The sequence below is a fragment of the Filicampus tigris genome, chromosome 16 (assembly GCF_054856515.1).
Source record: "Filicampus tigris isolate MCC_2025a chromosome 16, RoL_Ftig_1.0, whole genome shotgun sequence".
Lineage (NCBI taxonomy): Eukaryota > Metazoa > Chordata > Actinopteri > Syngnathiformes > Syngnathidae > Filicampus > Filicampus tigris.
Window position 1 is genome coordinate 8,373,486 of NC_141232.1, and position 21,915 is coordinate 8,395,400.

Here is a 21,915-nt window from a genome sequence, read left to right on the forward strand (position 1 = left end):
AGGTGTCAGGCGCATTTGACAAGAGGCTGAGCGCCTTGCATTCCTAATGAACGTGAGAAAGTGGGTGAATGAGAGAGAGAGAGAGAGAGAGAGACAGAGAGACAGAGAGAGACAGAGAGAGACAGAGAGAGACAGAGAGAGAGAGAGACAGAGAGAGACAGAGAGAGACAGAGAGAGAGAGAGAGAGAGAGAGAGAGAGAGAGAGAGAGGGAGAGGGAGAGGGAGTGGGAGAGGGAGAGAGGGAGAGAGGGAGAGAGAGGTGTTAAAACCAGTGTCGGCTCCTCTCAAGCTCAGCGCACCGCTCAGTCCGAGCCGGAAGCTGCGTCTCAACTCATCGTCATTCGGGGATGCACGCTACTCTGGAATCTCTTGCCATGGATGATAACGGCATGGAATTCCTCAGTCTCAGATAATTGGACTTTTGACACACAGAAAGAATCAAAGAAAGGCGAGCCCCGAAAACGGACATGACGGGACGGCGCGCCAGCCGGGACGGACCCCGCGTGGAAGGCTCGTGAAGAAGAAGAAGAAGTCGACGAGCAGGAGGAGGAAGCGGGAGTTGATTTATTGTTATTATTTTTGAATAATTAGGAGGGAAGAGTTGTGGCTTTTCAAGCGTGGCGGAACAATGCGTGGCTTCATCCTGCTGCTCCTCAACGGAACCGCTTGTTTGGTAAGGAAGACAAAGTCACACTAGGGTTGGAGGGGGCGGGGGGGGGGGGGGGGGGGTATTAATTTAACGGGGTCCAAATGATGCACAGAAAGACGTGGCTGCTTCAAATTGGCTAAAAAGTTGTGTGTATCAATCAATATGAGGATCAATCATAGTCACCATGAGGGCTAGGGATATATGCCAAAGACTTCAAGTACTGTCTGTTTGGAAAGCCAACACATGTTGTAATATAGAACACATACAAATATGACTACTTAAACTAGTCAAGAAAACCATGTAGTAATAAATAAATGATCTGAAACAGCCAATATGGTGGTTTATCGGTTTGGCTCACAATGGAGAGTTTCTGGGTTCCAATTCTGAGTTGTCATATTCTTCCTGTGCTTGCGTGATTTTTATGCGGGTACTCAGACTTCCTGCCAAACATGCCTATTTGGTTAAAGAGCAGACGGCAAGTATGTCCGTCGCACAGTCGAAAGGATGCGGGTTCGAATCGCGGTACGTTTCTGTGTGGTGTTTGAAGGTTGTTGAGTTTTTCTCTGGTTTCCTCCTATATTTCCAGTTGTTTATGAGTCCGATTGTGAGCGTGAAAGCTCATTTGTCCTGCGGGTGGCTGGACCAGTCCAGGGTGCACCCCACCTCTTTCCCCAAAGTCAGCTTGGACAGGCTCCAGCTCAATTGCCACCCTAATGAAAAGAAGTGCTTTTAAAAAATGGATGGATGGTTGTTATAAAAAAAAAAAAAAAAAAAAGATACTAGTGGTAAGCATGTCTGACTCAAATTTCTGAGGTTCGGGGTTCACATCCAATCTTTATTGAGTTTTGCATGCTCTCCTCGTGCTCACGTGAGTTTTCTCAGGGAACCCTGGCTTCCTCCCACATTCAGGAAATAAGTTTGGGTTCGCAGGTGAACAGCATCACAAAATCGTAGCTGTAGCAGCCAATCGGAAATGCCGTGAAATGCTTCACATGATCTATCACAACAATTCTGTTTTCGGGTACGAAGTGAGATCCAACCCGCGATTGGACTGCGACCTATCCAGAGTAAGACTGTCACTATCAATGATTCAATGGAATATGCCATCAAATAATGGAATATTTGGGTTGATTAGTTGCCGATTAATCGATTATTTTTGACACCTCTAGTCCAGAGTTTACTATGCCTCTTACTTTAAAAGTCATTTGGGGTAGGCAAGAGAATATATGGATGGATGTGAAAAAGTGGGATTTCTTGTAAGAAAATGTTGTGATGTTTGAAGACGATAAAAAAAATAAATAAAGAAAGAATTAAAATGACTTTAAAAGTAGAGAAACGTGTCAGAATGCTACACAAAGAAATGTGTGACTTCGTGCTCATAGTTGCCACATCGCCTCCTTTGGTTCACACTCAGCATTACTTATGTATAAGGTTCAATGTCACCCTATCAAACTTTTTTTTTTTTTTTTTTTTTCGCACTTCCTGCATGAATACATCAACCTAAATGCATGGCGAATATGCCGGTCCACAGAGTGAACATCAATGACATCAAATTCAATTTCAAAGGGGACTCAAGGCGTTTGCTTTTAACCACGATTTTCACGCACTTGAACTCACCACACTGTCATTACTATGAAATTACGAACGTTCCACTTTTGATCGCCATCATTTTAGGGAAACACAGTATTCTATGTACTCTGTACATTTAGAAATATTTTACACGCAGTTCACTCAATGTGACCTTTGCTTTAAATCCACCACAGCTGCAATAATAGCAATTTAGGCAACATGCAATTAACCCCATGATCTTGGGGGGTGCAAAATTTGGGCGGGACGATGAGTAGTGAAGCTTTTTTGGGTGCGGCAGTTTCTGCCAGCAGAGGGCACCAATTACTCTCATCAGCTTCAAACACAGGACAAGTTGGAGTTGATGATTTTACTTTCATATTTTATGGCGAGTCATCAAGGTACGCCAACGACGTCCACACACTACGGCCAACACTAAAATACTTAATTATTTTGCATCACCCTTCTGTTTAAAAGGCTAAGTTTAATTTTGGTAGCCATCAGACAAAATCTCGGAGATGAAGAAAATGGCCCAAATGTTCAAATTTATAACAGTCGCTTAAAAGCAAAATGACAGACTTTCGGTGTGTTTAAGGCTTAAATGTGGGTGGATCTATTTATGATGGTCAACAAAACTTGAAGTTGGGGGGCTGAATTTGAAAAATATTCAAGACCTGAATTAATAGGCTGTGATTTTTTTTTTTATTTATAGCGACCCAAACTCAAATGCACTGACTATAAATTTAGTAATCTGATGACATCTCGTCGGAAATTGCCAAAATGAATTAAAATGTCTGTTTCAAACTAAAATGGCTGCCTTCTTTTGTATTTCAGGACATAACTTCTTGAGACTTTTTAGTGGGTCCACCAATGATAGACATCCTACCTAGACGACCAAATTTTATACTGCCAAGCGAAAGCGGCTTTGTGACTGAATTTTCAAACCATTTATGAGCTGAGTTAGTAAGTTTCGTGCTTTGGCTTCTTGAGACTTTTTTTGCGTGTCTACTCATGATAAACAAGCCTACCAACATTATTGTTGCTACGTGGAACTGATTTTGGGGGCTGGGGCGCCACACCATTTTTGGGCTGGAATAACAAAATGTGGATTGTTTGAAATGTTGTATGTGTGATACAAATAAAAATATGTCAAAAATGTTTTTTTCAAAATCCCCCCCTTTGCATCATAAATTGAGCTCACCCACTCGCCTTTCATGTGTGCTTGCACAAAAAAAAAAAAAAAAGAAAAGCAAAATAAATAAATAAATTTGAGTTTAATGAGAAATCAGCTCTTTAGTCACACGAGGGAAGTTGAAAACATCCTCCTCCTCTTCTTGCTCGGAAGCCCGGGGGCTCAGCTGCCTCATTACGGAAAACCAAGGGGAAGGGGGAGCGGGAAGGAAGACGACGAAGATGAAGGAGGGGTGCTAATATTCAGGTACTAGTAAAAAAAAAAAAAAAATGACAGACTACACACAAAGACATTCATGTGATAGTAGGATTAACACTCAATTTTTATACTCCTTTTTCCATGCACGTAAGAAGTAAAAAAAACAACACATCAGCAGGGGATCATGGGGTAATTCATTAGCTCCATGACATTGATGAATTAGGAAGCAATTAATGAATTAAGTCAATTAAGAAAAAAACAAAGAGTAATTAAAAAGAGGATGATTTAAAATTCAATCTTTTCTGTCGCAATGGCGTGCAATTCTCTCCCGAGCGAGAAAGAGAAACACTGTCTCACCGGGGACTTTCTGCAAATGGCCGCAAAATACACGCAGCAGACACTTCATCGGGTACACCTACACCTGAGATCAAGTTGAAGAATTCCGCCACGCAACAACAACTTCCTTTTGATACAGTCGCACAACGTGCACAATATCATACCGAAAACAACGATTTTAGAAAATAGATATGGCCATTCTTGCCATTGGCAAAGCATTGACACTTTGAAAATGTTATTGTCTTGTATCCTAAATGTTCCCCTAGATGGCTAATCTAATATTTGTGTGCACTTCATACCAAGTTTCAATATGCCCGTTTAAATCCCCTTAGAAAAGGAGCCGTCCTTCATCAAGCATGCTATTTAAGCTAAGTGGACATTCAATGTCAAAATATTTCAATCAGCAAAAGTTTGTTTAGAAAGAAGCTCACAGAGAGACTTGGACAGATTTATTTTTAAAGTTCTTCTTTCTATCCTTAAAGCTGCTGGATTGGAGCATAGTGGGAGTAAGCAGAACAGTTTGTACCAGAACCAAAAAGGCAATTTAATGGGCTTGTTTGATTTGATCACAAATTGCAGCCAGAGTTATTTATAATTAATCCGTAATTTTAAACAAATTAATTGTGACTTCGAGGAACGATGCTGAACTAAAAAAAAAAGAAAAAAGAAAAGAAAGCACATTAAGATGGCCAATCAGCATTCAATCATATTTCTAGAAACTCTGTATGAAAAAGGTCTCCACTGCCAATCAGGCAGCAACCTCAACCTTACAAGGCTCATGAGAAAAGAAACAGGGAGTCCTTGATTTACAACGTTCCCAACATACAAGATTTTGAGTTTACGATTGGACAAATGTATCGTTTTCCATTTCCTTGTTTTAAATTCATGGTCTGGAAGTATTTTCGATACAAATTCACTGTAATTATGACATTACTACTGCTTCAGCATAGTTTAGTGATAGACTTTGGTGCTCAACTTCCCACTTTTGTACAAATTTGTGGTCGAAGAACCGATGGCCACCATAAATTGAGGACACCCCTAGAAACACATCTGGCAAGGTTCCGCAATGCTGTATACCAGGGCAACATATTTACTATAAGCTATAAATGTCCCTAATTATTTGCTGCAACAGTAGAAAACTGGTGGTGTTCTACAAGGCTCTATACTATACACACCAAATTTTTGCCTTATATTCTCCGTAAATGTCACAATTATTTGCCGCTACAGTAGAAAACTAGTGGCATTCCATAAGGGAATACAACTCAGTCCACACATTTTTACGGTATATGCCAGCGATTCCCCGATATAACGATCAGAAAATTGTGTTGCATTTGAAAGACGTGAGTCCATCTCATCGAACCAAATTATTTTACATGCAGTACATATGGATGAACTTGTCTCTATTGTAAATGTGGCATTACCTTTAAATATATAAGACTTATAAGATAGTTGTATAAGGGAATTTGAAACGTATCTCAATATATTTTAAAGTGGAATCATTTGGTTTGATGAAATGCAAAATATATCGAGATACGTTTCAAATGAGCCCTTTGATGCACGGACATTGTAACCGTACGTATTCTCTCCGTACATGCGTTACGACCCGTTAGTGGCCGCTGTGATGTGGACCGCGGAAGACGGCTCAATGGGCTTTTAAAAATAATTGTTGTCGCCGCTCCATATATCCTCAATTCCCCCCACAGGAATCCCAGAGCACCTCTTAAAAGTCATCCATCCAACTGAGCCCCGCAGCTTTAATTGGAAAGGCTTGCTTTGAGGCAGGCCCGATCAGCTCAGAAGATGAGGAGGTCGGTCTTTGGGCGTTAAATGGTGCTGACAGCAGTCTACTTTCTGTCCAAACACGAGGAGGGCAGTAACAGGTCGTGTGTGCACAACTTCCAGATTGAAGATCTGCTGTGGATTTTGATCATATCCTCTAGGAGAGAGTGCTTTTAATTAGGATTCCCTGGCGGAAGTTACACCCACTTGCTTTCCCCTTGAGGCTCTGAGGCGATGCACTGTGGTTCATCCTTCACGCTCGAAAAGCAACAATTCTAAAAAACCTGCAGTCAGCGAATCATGAGTTGGTTTTTTGGGGAAAAAAAATTATATATATATACATATATAACAGGATTCATGAAAAAAAAAAAAAAAAAAATCTGCCCCGCAACACCAGTTTCCCCTAGTGACACAAAATAGGGTGCCATTTTGATTTGGGGCATATTCCATGGCTTGTCCACAAACTAAGTCTTACTCAGGAATTTGTCAATTGCAATCGGGTATCCGAGCCTGGCTTTCAAAAGCGACTCTGCTTATGCGGTGACACCCCAACTTTAGGCCGAGGGGGTCCAAGAAGTCGGTCGGTGCATGATCTACTCTGGGACATGTGTGATTTGGTCAGCATCAGGTTGGTGGTTGTGCATGAGTCAGATAGTTTTATCGCACTGGCAGGACATCTCTATTAGCACTCATTGGGATTCAAAATGAAGACGTGTAGATGCGTTCCTCTACAGTGCACTCAGTGTTGCGAAAGTGGGAAAATATCGCAAATATCGCGCGATAGAGTATAAGATCAATTCACTATGGAAACGGTGACAAGTATAACAATTCACAAAGGGCGTTTTCACTGTGACAATAAGAAAAAACAAGGTCAATGTCAATTGGCTAACTGCTTATGTGACAATGTTGCGCAACATATAGAGTTACTATCCTGCTGTGGTATGGTTCACTTCTCTTGCTCTGTGCTTCTTTCTCAGCATTTTGTGTAGCGTGCAAAAAATGACTCCATACAGTCCCACCTCTTTGAAAATTCAGCCCACAAAGTCAGTTCCATTTACCAAACAAGGGAATTAAGAGTTAGCCAAGTCTCGTTTCACACATCTGACGTTAATTGTCTTTTTTACAATCCTACAGAAACTGATTTCGGTAAATATGTTGAATTTTGGAAGTGAGCAGGCAGGCGTAGTGTCATTTAAAGCTGCTTTCCGTCAGGGGGACAGACCCCACTGTCGTCCCTTTCCGCTCCCAGCCGACCGGTCGATAGCTTATCATGCAGAAACGTGATAGCCAATTCAGAAGCGGTCGCCCTGCCGGGCATACAAAACCAACGTCTTCGGGGGGCCACACGATTGCGGAACACGGTGGGTGAAGAGTTGAAAATGCAAAGGTGGTGAGTGTGTTAACCCCCAACCCTCCAAAAAAGAAGACATAAATGATTCATCAGGAGTCAAATGTTTCTGGTGAAATTACCTTTTTTTTTTTTACCCCCCCCTTGCACACAATGCAGAGGAATAATTAGTTCTAAGGGCAAAAGCCGCTTTCAGACTTTTAATTGTGTAACACGGGAGAGCTCCCACGGCGAGCTTATTAGACGCGCGGGAGAATAGCGAATAAAGCGGCCGAGCCGACACTTAAGACATCTGAGCTGCGCTGCTCTTTAATTAAAAATTGATGTCGTATTAGAGATGAAGATTTGAGCGCGACGGAGACGACAAGCGAACGCTTATTCAACTCCCCGGGACCGGGACCAGCTTTTCAGCTCTCACCAGGCACACCGTCAGCCTCCATCACTTCATCTGCTCCTTTGATGAACATATCAAGAAGCGACATACAGATTTGAGATCATTATCTCAACACGTTTGCGAAGAAAAGATGAGTACTGAGCAGAGCCCGTATTTTCCCAGAGATAACAGCATTTACTGATTCAAAAAAAAAAATGCCTCAAAGAAACATTAAAAGCTGGTTAAAGGCATTCAATGATGATGATTACCTCCACCAAAAACAAAGAGGTGTTGTTTTGATCACCACAGTCTTGTAATGTAATGGAGGACAAATCATTTGTTACTGAAATAAAATGTTCACTTATCTGCACTTTACTTTGTTATTCATAGCTATAATTTTGGCAACTAATATGTTTCCCCTCCACTTAAAAAAAATAAAAGACTTACTTTTCCAATACTTAAGTACATTCAGTATCAGAAAACTACTTTGGATACTTAAAGCGGAAGTCAAACCAAATATATTTTTTTCAAGAATATGTTCCCAGCAGGCCCACTAGTTGAAAGACGGCAATCTGATTAATTTTGCGTTTGTGGAATATAAATTAAGCAGCAAAATGCACTCGTTTTTAGCCATCTCAGGGGGCGGCCATTTTGTCTTCTGTCAACTGAAAATGACCTCACAACTGCTCACAACGACCAATCACGGCTGTCCTGTTTTCTGAATCTGAGCCGTGATTGACAAAATGGCCGCCCCGCGAGACGGCTAAAAACGAGTGCATTTTGCTGCTTAACTTATATTCCACAAACGCAAAATTAATCAGAATGCCCTGCTTCAACTAGTGGGCCCGCTGGGAACATATTCTTGAAAAAAATCTGTTTGGGTTGACTTCCGCTTTAAGTACAGCAAATATCAGACACTTTAGGACGTGTCATAAGTATATTCTACCATGGGACTTTTACAAGTTATTTTCTGCAAAGATACTTTATACAAGACTGGACCTCCACTTTATTTGTTCATTTATGTATTGGTAAATTATATGTTGGCCAAATCACTGATTTCCATGAAACCTTGTATAGCGGTAGCACAAATAATTTATAACAATTGGTGAAGATCCGGATAAACATGACCTTTACTTTGGCTTGAAGCAAATTTTTGGGGGATGTTTTGAATCACTCCACTGCCCACAGTCAAAACCGGTACGGTCATGCTCTGTCCCAGCACATCACCTGTCTCTTACCCTTCAGCTCACTGTTGTTGTGCCGTTGTGTTAGCATGTAGCGCTAGCAGCTGACTTAGACTATAAACAGGAGCCCTGGCTCTGAGCCAATACAAATTGTAGCATCCATGCCCATGTTTGGACAGTAGAAGAGAGATACCGAGGTTCAGAAATATTGCACAAAAAGATGGAAAAAAAAACATAGTGGGCTGGAGCGGCTGCCGCTCTGTATTATCTTGAATTGCACTACAGTTATAGTTAATTACCAAATAATGTCATAATTATGCAGCAAGTTTGACTGGTTGACTCGTCAGCCCGTCACCTGCTTGAGCTGAAATGATGGCTCGGATGCCACTTAAACGTTTCTGCTCCCGCCCGTGCTATTTTATGCCGAGCGTGACCCTGCGCGCCACGGGAAGCGGCGTTAAAGCGCTGTCGCTGTCACGGTAACAGGCTGGTAATCGCCAGCCAGAGCCGGGGGAGGGCCGGGGGAGATTGCGTTCCCCGCGGAGAGTATAGGGGCCCGGGGGCCGCCGATCACTCAGGCTGAATGACTCGCAATTACCGGCAGCGACGGAGCCGTCGCCGCCTGCCTCGCGTTTTTCGCAGCTAAGCTAAGCGCATGTGACAAATGGCGAAATCGCAGCCAACAGACACAAACAACGATGTGTTTTCGCATAGTCTGCGCTGCAGTCTCCAGAGTTTTTCTCAACCTTAAATGAGCCGTGGCACATATTTTACATTTGAAATATCTCACGCCACCACCAAACAAAAAGTACCTATTTGCGCAATCCCTGCTTATTTGCATTTTTTTTTTTTAACCCAAACACCCTGCTTAAAACACAACAACACATTTTTCATGGCAGTTAGAAGGGAGCGTTAATTATTCAGACTTTCTTTCCGCGGTTCACTACCGTATTCACAAACACGTTAATTCACATTTTATTCTTTGGATCTTATCCTCAGGTATTTACTGAAGAAAAATCACTGATTAGTAAAGTAGTAATTGGTGTCAAGGAAGTATGTTGAGGTGATACATTACGACTGGGAGATCAACATCTTTGTATGTCGGGGAGGAGCTCAATTTAGCCTGGGATGTCATTGGAAATTACAGAGCGTCTTCGCAAAATGCACATGCACGAGCACAAATCATTTGCAAGCCATTCATCTTTAATGATGATGTTGTAAGATGAGTTTGAAATGATAAACATTTTTGGGTTGCACAGTATCAGGTATATTTATGATTTAATCTATTAAAATGGGTAATTCCATACAATTTTAGAGGTGTGTCAATTAAGCCCTGATTTCTGTGTTTCGCAGCAGGACTCCGCCCTGTTTCCTGTTAAAAGTGGGATTTACTTTTGAAATAATGATGCTCTCATCACAAATTTAGTATATGTAAAGCGTACTGTTTGTAACAATTATTTTCAGATAAAGTGACATTTTTCACCCCCAACTAAAGCAGTCCAGTTTCATTCGTAGGAAGTAAATCGAGTACAGCGAGCTGAGGTGATTAGTATTTTCGTAGATTGTAACATGTAATATGTAAATACTATGAAACACTCGTCTAACTTGGCGCAGTACCCAGATTGACCTGTGAGTGGCAACAATGGGCCGCAAGGCTTCCAGACCACCAGAAAAGGCAACGAGGAAGAAGAAGATAGACTAGCCGGAAACTCCAATTCAGTGGTAATTTTTTCCCCTTGCAATCACGGAGAAGAGGTGTCGTCGGAGTTAATATTGATGCCGCACGATGTGGGTTCTTTTTTTTTTTTTTTTAATCGTAATTGTTAAACGTTTACGATACAAGTCAGACAGGTTGATAAGTATTGTCAGGGCCCTGGCGGAGGTTTGCTCTCCACTGTTTGCATTCCTACATGTTCTTTTACGCAATCCACCCATCCCATTTTGCTTACATTGCACAAGTAAAAGTTAGAAAGCGTGCTGCTGATGGTTAAATCTTACACCTCATATACTCCCCCCCGCTACGCTTAAATGCAAAGTGGCGACAAAGTTGTAGCCGTGTGCATTCTTTCCGGAAGGATGTAAAGCATAAAAGTAATGCCCGGTGTAATATTCAACAATAAAAAAAAAATAGGAGGAGGTGTCAGGGCACAGCGGCGACCTTTTTGAGATGATTCAGCGTTCCGCGGGGATGGAAACTCTTCAAACACATGCAAATGAAACATAAAAAGACAAAAAGCACAGGAGGCAAATTAAACTGTACTTAAAGCAAAAAACACGGGTGTCCTCTTACAAAGCCTTTTATTCTCCTTCTTCTTCAGAGATGCTTTTTCCCCACATGTGAGACTCCAAAGCACATTTTGCCATGAGGAATGATATTGTATTCCAGAAATCTAGGAAGTCCGAAAATTTCGGTGGCCTCCCTCGGAGAAATGCCACAAAATACCGCTCGGAGCAAAATGACGTTCAAGAGAAAAGTGATGAACAGGTACATGGAAAGAAATTTGAATATGATGGAAAACAAAAGTGAAATTCAGATTTACTACACACTACAGAGTGAAATATTTCGGGATTTTATTCTTTTTGATAATTGTAGGTTACAGATAATGAAAATTTCACCATTTCATGAAATCGGAGTATTCCAACCAAAGTGACATTAGGTCAAAATTGGCACGAGGAAATGCACTTGCCAATGTGTTTAATGAATCTGTGCAAGATACAAGTCTTAATTTTTTTAATTGAACTCCAGTACTATAAAAAAAAAAACGCATTAATGCAAACTATCTTTTACTGATACGTATTAGTGTGTAAAGACATTCTCCTTTAAAAAGATATGATTCTGTAATATATTGGTTAACTACCAAACAAGATTACAGTAGATTTGTTGTTTTCACACACAGAAGCAAGCTAATCGCAACTATTCTTTTTGTTTGGCTAGCCCGAGTGGAATATTTCAGACGTCTCTCTCGGAAAAGTACTTCAGAATGCTGCGACTTCAGGGCATATCAATGCATATCACACTTCCACAGCAGTCTTGACGACAAGCCGTGAATGTTAAACATGAAAGGAAAATTGATTTACATGTATTTGCTACACTTCCTTTGTGAATTAGAAGACACTGAAATGTGTACATGCGAATTCTGCATCTCTTTTAAATGATGTTATGCCCTAAAATATATTAAATGAAAAGATTACACTTGTTGTACATTTGTTGTTTTCACACACATCTAATCTCAAATGTGGTTTTTTTTTTAATCTACATTGGATTTACCTCACTGAAGTGGGATATTTTATACCTCCCACTAAAAAAAGTGCCCCTGATATAGTACAAAAAAAGTCAAGGTTATTTATACAAAAGAAGTACTTCGTCGCCATCTTGTGGCATCTACAGGCCATTACAGTACAGTTTAAACTATAGGGCATTATCGATATGGATTTTTTGAGGTAGATGCCAATTCCGATATTTGGCGGAATAAAATTTCGATATCAATTAACCTAAAATGAAAAAATAAATCATTAATAAAGCAACTTCTTTTTTGGTGTCCCATTGCAGATTTTTGCTATTTGTGGGAAGGCTCGGTCCCTATCCTCCACAAAGAGCAGGGGTTCACTATCTATCATTTGCTTATACCATATATTGTCACAATTAAGGCATTGAAATCAGTGCATATAAATGGTGGGTCTCCTTTAAATGACATTCACCTTGCATTTGTCGTCTTGACACACAGAAACAAGCGATTGCAATTGTCAGCCATGTTTTTGCTTTGACAATGGACCTTGCTCACCTTGAGGACCTTTTACTTGGACAATTTTGAGCCTTCAAGTCTAGGGAAATTGATGTGCTCCAGGTTCAGCAACTTTCCATTGTGAGTCTGAATGTAAAACATCAAAGGAAAAGTTATCTATATGCCTACTGGGTGTACTTGCTTTTCCACATTAAAGGCATTTAAATTGGTGCATATGAATGTTGCATCTTTAAATTGAGTAACGCATTCTGATTCCATTTGTTGTCTTCACACACAAAAAGAGCTAATCACAACCACCTTTTTTTTGTTTACGTTCGACTTGGCTCACCAACTTTTGTCAAACACCTCATAAAAAAAAAACCCACAGACCTTTTTCCCTCCCATGGTTCTTATATAGTGTATGCCACAAGAGCTGAACTAGCATATAAAATACTGACAAAAGCCGCAAAGGATACAAATCTGTAACTTTCGAGGAGTAACTTGGTGAACATAACCAATGAGACTTAATTCAACGTTCATTACTTATTTGCTTCAAATGATATTTTCATTTATTTTTAATGAAGGAAGGAGTGGACTTCACGTACCTCATGATCGGCTGCATGAAAAAGCGAAGACCTCCCTCTATTTCCATAAGCTTCAGTGCAAGTGGATGTCAGGAGTGCGACGATCATGAACGTCTCTAAAACAACAACAAATTAGAACATTATTACCAATTTTTTTTTTCTTACAAAATTACAACTATGCCTGAAAAATTACACGTTTTTTTTCCTGCATAATTACAACTCTATTATTGTTAAATTTTTTTAATTATTTTTTTATGTTAAAGTTTTTTACCCCTCATAAAACTACACAAATGATCCCTTCCTTTTTTCCTGGTATTATTACAACTTCAATTATATAAGTTGGGGCCCACCTAAGACTATGATTTTTATAAGTACATACAGTCTTGTTATGACTTGTCGTTCGATAGCCACAGACATTTGATTGACAGGTAATAAGAGGACAGGCTATGCCTCACGGATATCCAAATTACAGAAGGAGAAGAAGAAGAAAAAAAAGTGGGCAGCCTCTCATCTGTGACCAAAGGGCAAAACGGCGGGAATTCCTCGCTGTTGTTATGAGAGGAAATCCCGAGTTTTTTCGGCAAGACAGAAAATCGATAGCAGCACGCCGTCCGCGGCGCGTCGGAACAAATCCTGCCGGCCGCCGCGGATCGGCGGAATGAAAACGAGTCGGAGTTAATCATCCCAGAGGAAGCTGCTGCTGTCAGGACAGTAGACGGAAGGGGAGCGCAGACAGAGACGCATGCATAATGCATTGCGGCATCAACGTCTCCGCGGGTTTATGCGCGCGCGCGCACACGCACATCTTTTGCATCGCTTATCATCTAAGTGAGGATTCACAAAATGCGTCCCGCTCCCATAGGACGCCATTATCACGGCCTGCGCAGCATTCCATGCAAAGTACCTGCTAATCCAGGTGTGGGCAAAATATGGCCCGCGGGCTACATATGGCCCACCGAGTATTTGCGTTATGATATGAAGACTCCTGTTATATTCGTGACATTAACTGTTTTTTTTCTTTTAAATGTATTGATTCACTTCCTTTTTTTATATTTTTTAATTAACTCTTTCAATGACAGACATTTTCAAAAAAAAAAGGGAACCTATTGAGTGCCGGTCAGTTTAGTGCATTGTGACTGACTTTTCACAGCTCACAAATTATTGTGTTTTATGTAAACACAGAAACTACCACACGAAAGCTTATACCCTCATCTTCTATCGCAAAAAAAAAAAAAAAAGGTTGTTTCTACCTTATTCCAATTTTTAGTAATCCACAGTAGAACACGGAGTGGTTTCACCCAAATCACCAAATTTGGACCAAAAAAGGCAGGAAACGAGCTTTTGTGAAAAGACCTATTTTATGCACAATAGTGACTTTTATGCAATTTTTTTTTTTTGCTTGAGTGACACCTCCAACTCTGAACAGTCTTTTTTTTCTTTACCAATATCACCAACAACAATGTTTACCAATTTACAAATTTACAATCTGCCAAATTGCTGCTTGTTGTGAATTGAGTTTATTCACCAACAGCCACCATTAGTCACCATACAGCGCTCGTATCTCAAGTTTACGACTCGCAAGTCAAAGCAAAAACCAGATGATCGACAACCCTTTTCTGTGAAAAACCTTTAAGTTGGATCACTTTCATCTCAAGGCACTACTGTACATAAATATTATATTAAATAATTGGTTCGTTAAATATATTAAATTATGTTAGACGGTACGTTGGTGATCTAGCGGTTAGCACATCACAGTTATGAGGTCAGGGGTTCGAATCTCGAATAGAAAAAGAACAAAAACTATTTTACATGTGCTTTAAGCATTTTTTTAATGAAACAATTCATAATAATTGAATTACCTACGGATAATAACAAAAACAGTATAATGAACAACTGCATATTTATTTCAACTTGAAATAAGTGTTTCTATTTATTCAAATTCAATTACTGACTAAAGTTGTCTACACATTTTTTTTTTTTTTTACATCATCTATAAATGGCTCAGCTGTCTGTCTGGGTGTTTTTCTTCCCCCCACTGCTTTTCCACACGCACCTGCTTGTATTTGCATCACTTATCATTATAGTCAGAAGATACGCACTTGGCTCCCAGAGGATGGCGTCATGACAGCCGCTTTCCATGCAAACTACCTGCTAATATAGATCATTACTGTGGAATAATCCAGCATTACTCTGATGGGGTGTTCACACTCGGCTCAAAAAGCCACCGCTGAGCGCAGCGATGATGTCTCATCTCTCGGCCGCCACTTTTTCCCTTTTAATTAAAAGGCTGCATGTGCTAATTGGATATGAAGGCTTTCTTCGTTTGTATGTAACCCCCATGTGCCTCCTGCCTGTCTTCCAACACTTTGATGCTCCAAACTGAAATATTTTGAGGCGATAAACGGCTTCCCCCGCGCATCTTATGAAGCTGCGGGTTTGTTCTTTTAAGATTTTAGTTGAAGGAAGTAATGATAATCTTCTGAGTGACCGTCTCTAGCTTGCACATGTATCGCGCTACAAAGCACTGGGGGTGGTTTTGCCGTTAAATCCGTGTCCATGTACAAAGTGAACCCTCATCTATGCACATAAAATGACATACAAACGCAACGTATTCTGGAGTGAGACACATCAAATATGAAATGAGACTGAGCATTCTGATTCTGGCATTGTTGTTCAATAAAAAGAACGTCCCCATTGTTTTGTAGTTTTAAGTGCGATTTTGTCTCATTTGAGTTCCATTCGGACAAATTGAAGCCCGGCTGCAAAAGTCAGCCAACAGACTAACTCGTAATTCCCGCGGGCAACAAAGAGCACGTGATAGGCCATCAACACTCTGTAAGGGCTTCTGCAAAACGGCTGCGTGCCGAGCATTGCAACATACGAGAGGAAAAAAAAACCCTGAAAGATCAATTTTATGAGCATTTTATAGCGCTGCCTCGGATGAAGATTTGTAAATGCGCCTGCGGATCGGGCTCATCGACGTGTGAGAAACACCTTTGAAGAGCGTTTCTTAATAGCGCAGCTTTATTGTTTAACAGGATTATAGCCCACCCTGGCATATATATCGACCCAACCGCCAAAGACCACGAGGCTAACGGACCTTGAATTTCGGATTTTCTGTCTGAATCAATTGCAGGATCCCTCTGGGCATCGCCGGCATTCCATTGCAGGGCTGCTCTGGGAATAACTCACACCAGAGCTGTTTTGTTTTCCCCTTCTTGCAGCTGATCAAAACAAAAGAATGAAATACCAGCGAAGTTTGTAACATTTATATAAGTTATACAGTAGCACATTGATCAAATGTCACCGACACCTCCGCGGGAGGTGTGAACGGTAAATTAAATATTGATTAAATCTGCAATTTGTTTTCGCGGCACGTTCCTTGCCCCCTTGCTAATAACAAGAGGTGGGACTAAGTCACATATTGTCACGTTTTGGTCAAGGGTGTGTGCGGTGCGCGGGCAAATAAGGTAGGTGGAGACAAGTGCAGGGAAGCAGGCAAGGAAGGCAGGACTACGGGGGAATCTCTTAACAAACGGACAAATGAAAATGAATGGCGCAACAGAGATCAAAACCTTATGTGCCAACCAATTGAAATGCAAAGTGACAAAGAAACACGAGGGACAGACTCGCCGCCACGGGCGACAGCTGTGACACGACACTGGACGCATGACAGCGGGCAATGAACCGAAGCAAAACGGGGAACTAAATGCAAACACACCGACGAGACGGCAAGGAACACCTGGACATGACAATTAACTGGAGGGAGGTGATTGTTAGATGCAAGGAGCAGGGCTACCCGCTTCATGACTTGGCCTCTGCACTCTGCATCGTAAAATACTGGTGGGAAGTGTACGGTACACCAAAAAAAAAAAAAGGGCACACTAAGTAGAAAAAACACATTTTCAAATGTAAACAGGCAAGTTCAAGCATAGTGAAGTCGAGTCGTTCGCAAGTTTTAGCCAAGCAAGTCCTAAATTTGGTGACTTGAGCCCGAGCCGAGTCAAGTTTTGCGACTTAAGCCAGCCGGCTTTGCTATAACCATGTTTCTCCCTCCACTGTCCTGCTTGGTTGCAGGTGGCCCTGAGTCAGGAGGACGACTCGAGCCCCAAGAGCTCCTCGGGAGACTCCTCCAAGGCGGTGGGCCTCCTGAGCAGTCAGGCAACCCTCTCGCCACTGAGCCGCTGGATGCTTCATGGCAGAGGCCGGGCCGCCAATGCCACTTCGCTAGAACTGCCCTACCGCACGCCGGCCGCCTTCTCCAAGCAGGAGTTTTCCAAGCAGGAGTTCTGGGAGATGCTGGGCAGCGACCTGCTCAAACCAGATGCCTCGGGCTCCCGGGTCAAGCGGCGGCCCATCGTCAAGACGGGCAAGTTCAAAAAGATGTTTGGCTGGGGGGATTTCTACTCCAACATCAAGACGGTGCGGCTCAATCTGCTCATCACCGGCAAGATTGTGGACCACGGCAATGGCACCTTCAGCGTCTACTTCCGCCACAACTCCACGGGCCAAGGCAACATCTCAGTGAGCTTGGTGCCGCCCGTCAAAGCGGTTGAGTTTGACCTGGAACGCCAGAGCGTGGTCTACCCCAAGGACTCCAAGATCTTCAACTGCCGCGTGGACTACGAGAAGGTGGACCGCAGCAAGCGCACCTCACTGTGCAACTACGACCCGTCCAAGACCTGCTTCCAGGAGCAGATCCAGAGCCACGTATCCTGGATTTGCTCAAAGCCTTTTAAAGTCATCTGCATCTACATTTCATTTTACAGCACAGACTATCGCCTGGTTCAAAAGGTCTGCCCGGACTACAACTACCACAACGAGATGCCCTATTTGCCATCGGGGTAGGGGACTTGTTTGGGTGGGGAGGGGGCGTAGAGGGGAGCTGGATCACGGGTTGTTTTTCAATGCCACTGTGTAGCCTGACTGGAGTAAAAGATATATGCAAAAGCCAAACAATATACATATGCACATAACGTGTCAGTCGGGGTAGAGGAATTCACAAAAACGGTAGAGAACGTGAGCGTCAACACAAAGGTTCTTACCTCAACCCTCGTCAGTCTCCATTAAGTCCTGTTAACGACCTTCAAAAACATTGCACCGTCCATTGCATGAAGAGTCCGGCTTTACCACCAGCCCCTCACACGTACGAGTGTCTGCAAAATTGGCGTAGCACAGTAGATCCGGGATTTATCAGCCTGTGCCTTTCTCAAAAAAGTGGGACATTGGATGCTTGAAGAAGTCTGCAGTCTAAATCTAAACTTATCATCCTGGCCTCGGCTCTCTGCTATCTCCCTTTCGCGAAGCCGCTGCCCTGCCTCTGACGTTCGAGCTCCCCCTCCACCGCCTCATTTCCGTCCCTTTCACACCGATTATCAATGAACCGGTGTCAAAAAGACAACAAGTCGTGTGGTATCAGAGCATTTATTTTCCTCCGGTTGAATGTATAATGCAAAACTGCTGTTTCCCGTAGCACTTTTGAGAGGAAACCGCCGTGTTCCGGTCACTCCCGGTGTTAAACGTGGCAATGTCTTCAACGATGACATCATCGGATCCCCGCTCAGAAGGAGGCAGCCGTGCCTTACAATTAAAGGACGGGGATGAAAAACCCCATGATGGCAACAAGAAACTTACCGTATTTGAACCCCTTGGCCCAATGAACTACTGGCTCACTTGGAACCCGTGCAGAGGGTTCTTGGTTTAGAACAGACAGGCAACCAAAAGGGGTACGTCATAGCACGGTGTAGTCTATCACTAACCTACACAAATGCCGTAGTAAAGTCATTGTTATCATTAATAAAAAAAACAATTGCAGCGTCATAATTTCATATGTTGGGACCATTGTAAAGTGAAAAGTTCCCTGTCAACCAATCAACAGACAACAGTGTGTCTCGCTCAGGGGAGAGCAAAGTATGGCTCGAGGGTCGCACATGCTCCGCTCCGTCAACTAGTCAACGAATAAATATACGTTAACCTATTTTAAAGCAACACTGTGTCATATGTCATTTTTTTGTTGATTATGGCGGCGCCAAGTGGACAAAAGCGGTAGCGTGTTGACCAAAGTCAACCGCATTTCGCATGCATGCCATCGCGTAGTGTCGTAAAATCCTGAGCTCTCGCTGGCCGGCAAGTTGGACCAAATTGCATTTCTATTTCCAGTGGCTGTGTGAAAGATGAATAGCAATGATGTAATGAATCTAATTTAAATCTAATTTAAACAATAAAAAAAAAGGACATTTGTATTTTTTTTTGTGTGCCAGGGTTGCTTCCATCCTCCTCAAAGTTGCTTAGTGCGAGTAAAAACGATACTGACCCCCCCCCAGGGCATGACAAAAGTCTCATTCAACTACTTGTAAGCCAATGTTTCATCAAAAGAGTTGTGAAAATGTTTTATTAAGGTCAATTTCCTGCCCAGTGCTGCTTTAATTGATTTGATCAAATATTGGTTAATTAATTATAGTTTAATTATGGCTAAATACCCATTTACAATATCTAAATTAAAATTTTAAATAATTTCTTTTTAAAAAAAAAAATCATCTGCCAATGATATGGCCCACCTGTTCCTTTTATAAATCCAGTGGGGGCGGGCTATTTTGGGACCTTTTCTAGCGTGTACTGTACCAAAAGCAACCACAGCATTTGGTGGAAATGTGGCTACAGACACAGGCAGCCAACCACAACCAGCTCTTATAATTAAAGTTGGATGTAACAGAGAACGCGGCTCTGTCTTTTTGTCCCCCCCCCGTGTGCGCGGAAAAAAAAGATTACATTTTGTTGCCGTCAGGATTTCTGATTTCACGCCTCGATAACTTTGACTGTTACCAGTGAGATTGCTCTCTCCCGACAAACACGCTCGCCCCATTATCGGCCAGAAAATGAAAATATTATCATAATAATTGCGTATAATTTAATCTCCCTTAGAACTAATTAAGCTTTCACCGAGGGGCCCGGACGTATTCCTCGATGGCTGGCAGGACGTTAACGTCGGGGAATTTTTAGGTCCAAGTTCAGCTGTGAGTTAAATGCTCTCATTAAGATAAATGGCCAGCGGCTGACGTGTGTCATAAACAATGGCAGAGGGCAACGTGCAACGGAGCAATGAATTAGCACGGACTTTCGGCTGCAGTGGACGACTTGCCATCTGCTAAACATTCGGGTTTTTAATTTGAACATTAAACAACAGATGCACGTCTCCAACGGAGCAGAACTGTCCGATAGATCCAATAACCAAGAGCAAACTCCCAATATAACAGAAAAAAAACGAAATACAATTCAATCCAATGAGCAGAAAATTGCACCCTGACTAGATAAGTTACAGCTTGCTTTGTGTTTATTAGCCCAACTTTGTTGACAATTACACATTTGTTTGCTTTGTGGTGTTGAAGCAGAATCGGCAGGAAAAAAAAAAAAGACGTCCGGGCAAAGTATGCCGCATTGGCCGAGGAAGAACCTAATAAATTATGGTGTATATCTGCTGACTGGAGCTTTTTTTTTGTCTTGGAAACAAAAAAATACAAAAAAAAAAAAAAGAAAAAAAAGAAAGAAAGACGATTTTCCTTTGCAGAGGTTTGCTGCTTTAAAATGCCTTGCTGGCTTTGCAATGTGCGATAAACAGTGTGTTTACCCCAACGGTAAAAAAGGAGTTTTGACTGGAATTACCATTTATTAATTCATTAAGAATGTGATATAAAATAGGCACTGAATTAATGTTAACAGAGGGTTAGTGTTAGGACGGGTAAAGACATTTAGAGGTTGGTCTTGGGTTAAGGGAAATCATTCGGGTTACAGACAGGTAGGGTTAGGGGTGGTTAGGATTAGGCAAAGGGAAAGAGTCAGGGAGGGTTAAGAGGTGGGCACCAGGGTCGGGAGAATTAGGAGTTAGGGCTAGGGAGGGTTAAAGGTTGGGTTAGGGTTCAAAAGAATTTAGGATTTAGGAAACATTTAGGGTCAGGAATAGGGAAGTTTAGGAAAAGGGTGAGGGTAGGAATTCGAGTTTAGTTCTAGGGATTAGTCAGATTTAGTGTTAGGGAGTAGGGAGGGTTATGGTTCAGGAGGGTTAGGGATAGGGCTGCATCAGAGAATTAGCGCCTCGTGCCGCCAAACGAGGAGCCAAGTGGAGCCCCCTTGCGGAAAGCAACACCTCTGCCGAGATAAAGATAGTCCCATCAAATGTCGGGGAAGAAGGCGACGCCTCGGGGAATGGCGGTGCACATGCGCATTCATATGCACCGCGCATCCTTCAGCCTCCATCCCCCTTCCAGACGCCGGCATGTTCCTCAGCCATATCCCCCCCTTACCCCCCCCGTGACCTCCCGGTGCCTCCCATAACCCGTCTGTGAACCCCCCCGCTGCGCTTCCCTCACAACTATCCAGCCCGGCCGCCCGTGATCACTGCAGTCGAGCCAGCTAATCCCCGGTGATCTTCGAGCTCATCCTTTTCCACCTTTTCTGCTATCTATCCCATCATGAAAGTGCGCCCATCTTGTCGTGTGTTCGAAGTATCTTCAGTAAGACCGGATTGTGGTACGTGCGCCTTTCTAACCTGGAAAATCGAACCCCCCCGCGGAGAAGCTGGCATCACACCCACACGCGCTGCAGTAATGCCGGGTAGTAAGAGCATCTTTAATTGGGCCCTGTAGCTACCTGCTCAGATTAGCACCCTCCAGACCTCCGGCGGTGAGACTAAGAGACACCAGGGGTGACCCCCCCCCCACGCTTGGCAGATCGACTTGGCCTTAGAGACTGCGACATCTCAGCAAAGGACAGCAACAGAAAATCTATAAACACCCATATATGAATATATATAAATATATATATAAAGATATATATATATAAATACAAAGACTCATATATGAATAAAGTGGTATTTAAATGTGGGCTTTTTTTGGGGTTTTGTCACGTGGATGATCAAGTATAATGTGCAGATGACATGGCATTTACTGTGTTTTTTTTTGTTTGTTTTTTTGGGGGGAAAACCTTCACAT

General features: G+C 42.3%; 2 protein-coding genes across 3 annotated transcripts in view; one reads left to right on the plus strand and one right to left on the minus strand.

The window, feature by feature from the left end:
• Positions 1-21,915, minus strand: part of LOC147134504 (uncharacterized) — a 229,640-nt gene that overhangs the window by 87,016 nt on the left and 120,709 nt on the right. For both annotated transcript variants that reach the window (XM_086054778.1, XM_086054779.1), the window contains exons 5-6: positions 12,953-13,047; positions 12,408-12,494 (exon numbers count right to left, since the gene is read on the minus strand). In XM_086054778.1, coding sequence (XP_085910904.1) covers positions 13,036-13,047 — 12 coding nt within the window. In that variant the 3' untranslated portion in view covers positions 12,408-12,494; positions 12,953-13,035. The remainder of the gene's footprint in view (positions 1-12,407; positions 12,495-12,952; positions 13,048-21,915) is intronic.
• Positions 285-21,890, plus strand: LOC147134506 (neurexophilin-1). The gene is made up of 2 exons (XM_086054776.1): positions 285-673; positions 17,009-21,890. The coding sequence occupies exons 1-2, from the start codon at positions 629-631 to the stop codon at positions 17,777-17,779; spliced, it is 816 nt and encodes a 271-aa protein (XP_085910902.1). The 5' UTR covers positions 285-628; the 3' UTR covers positions 17,780-21,890.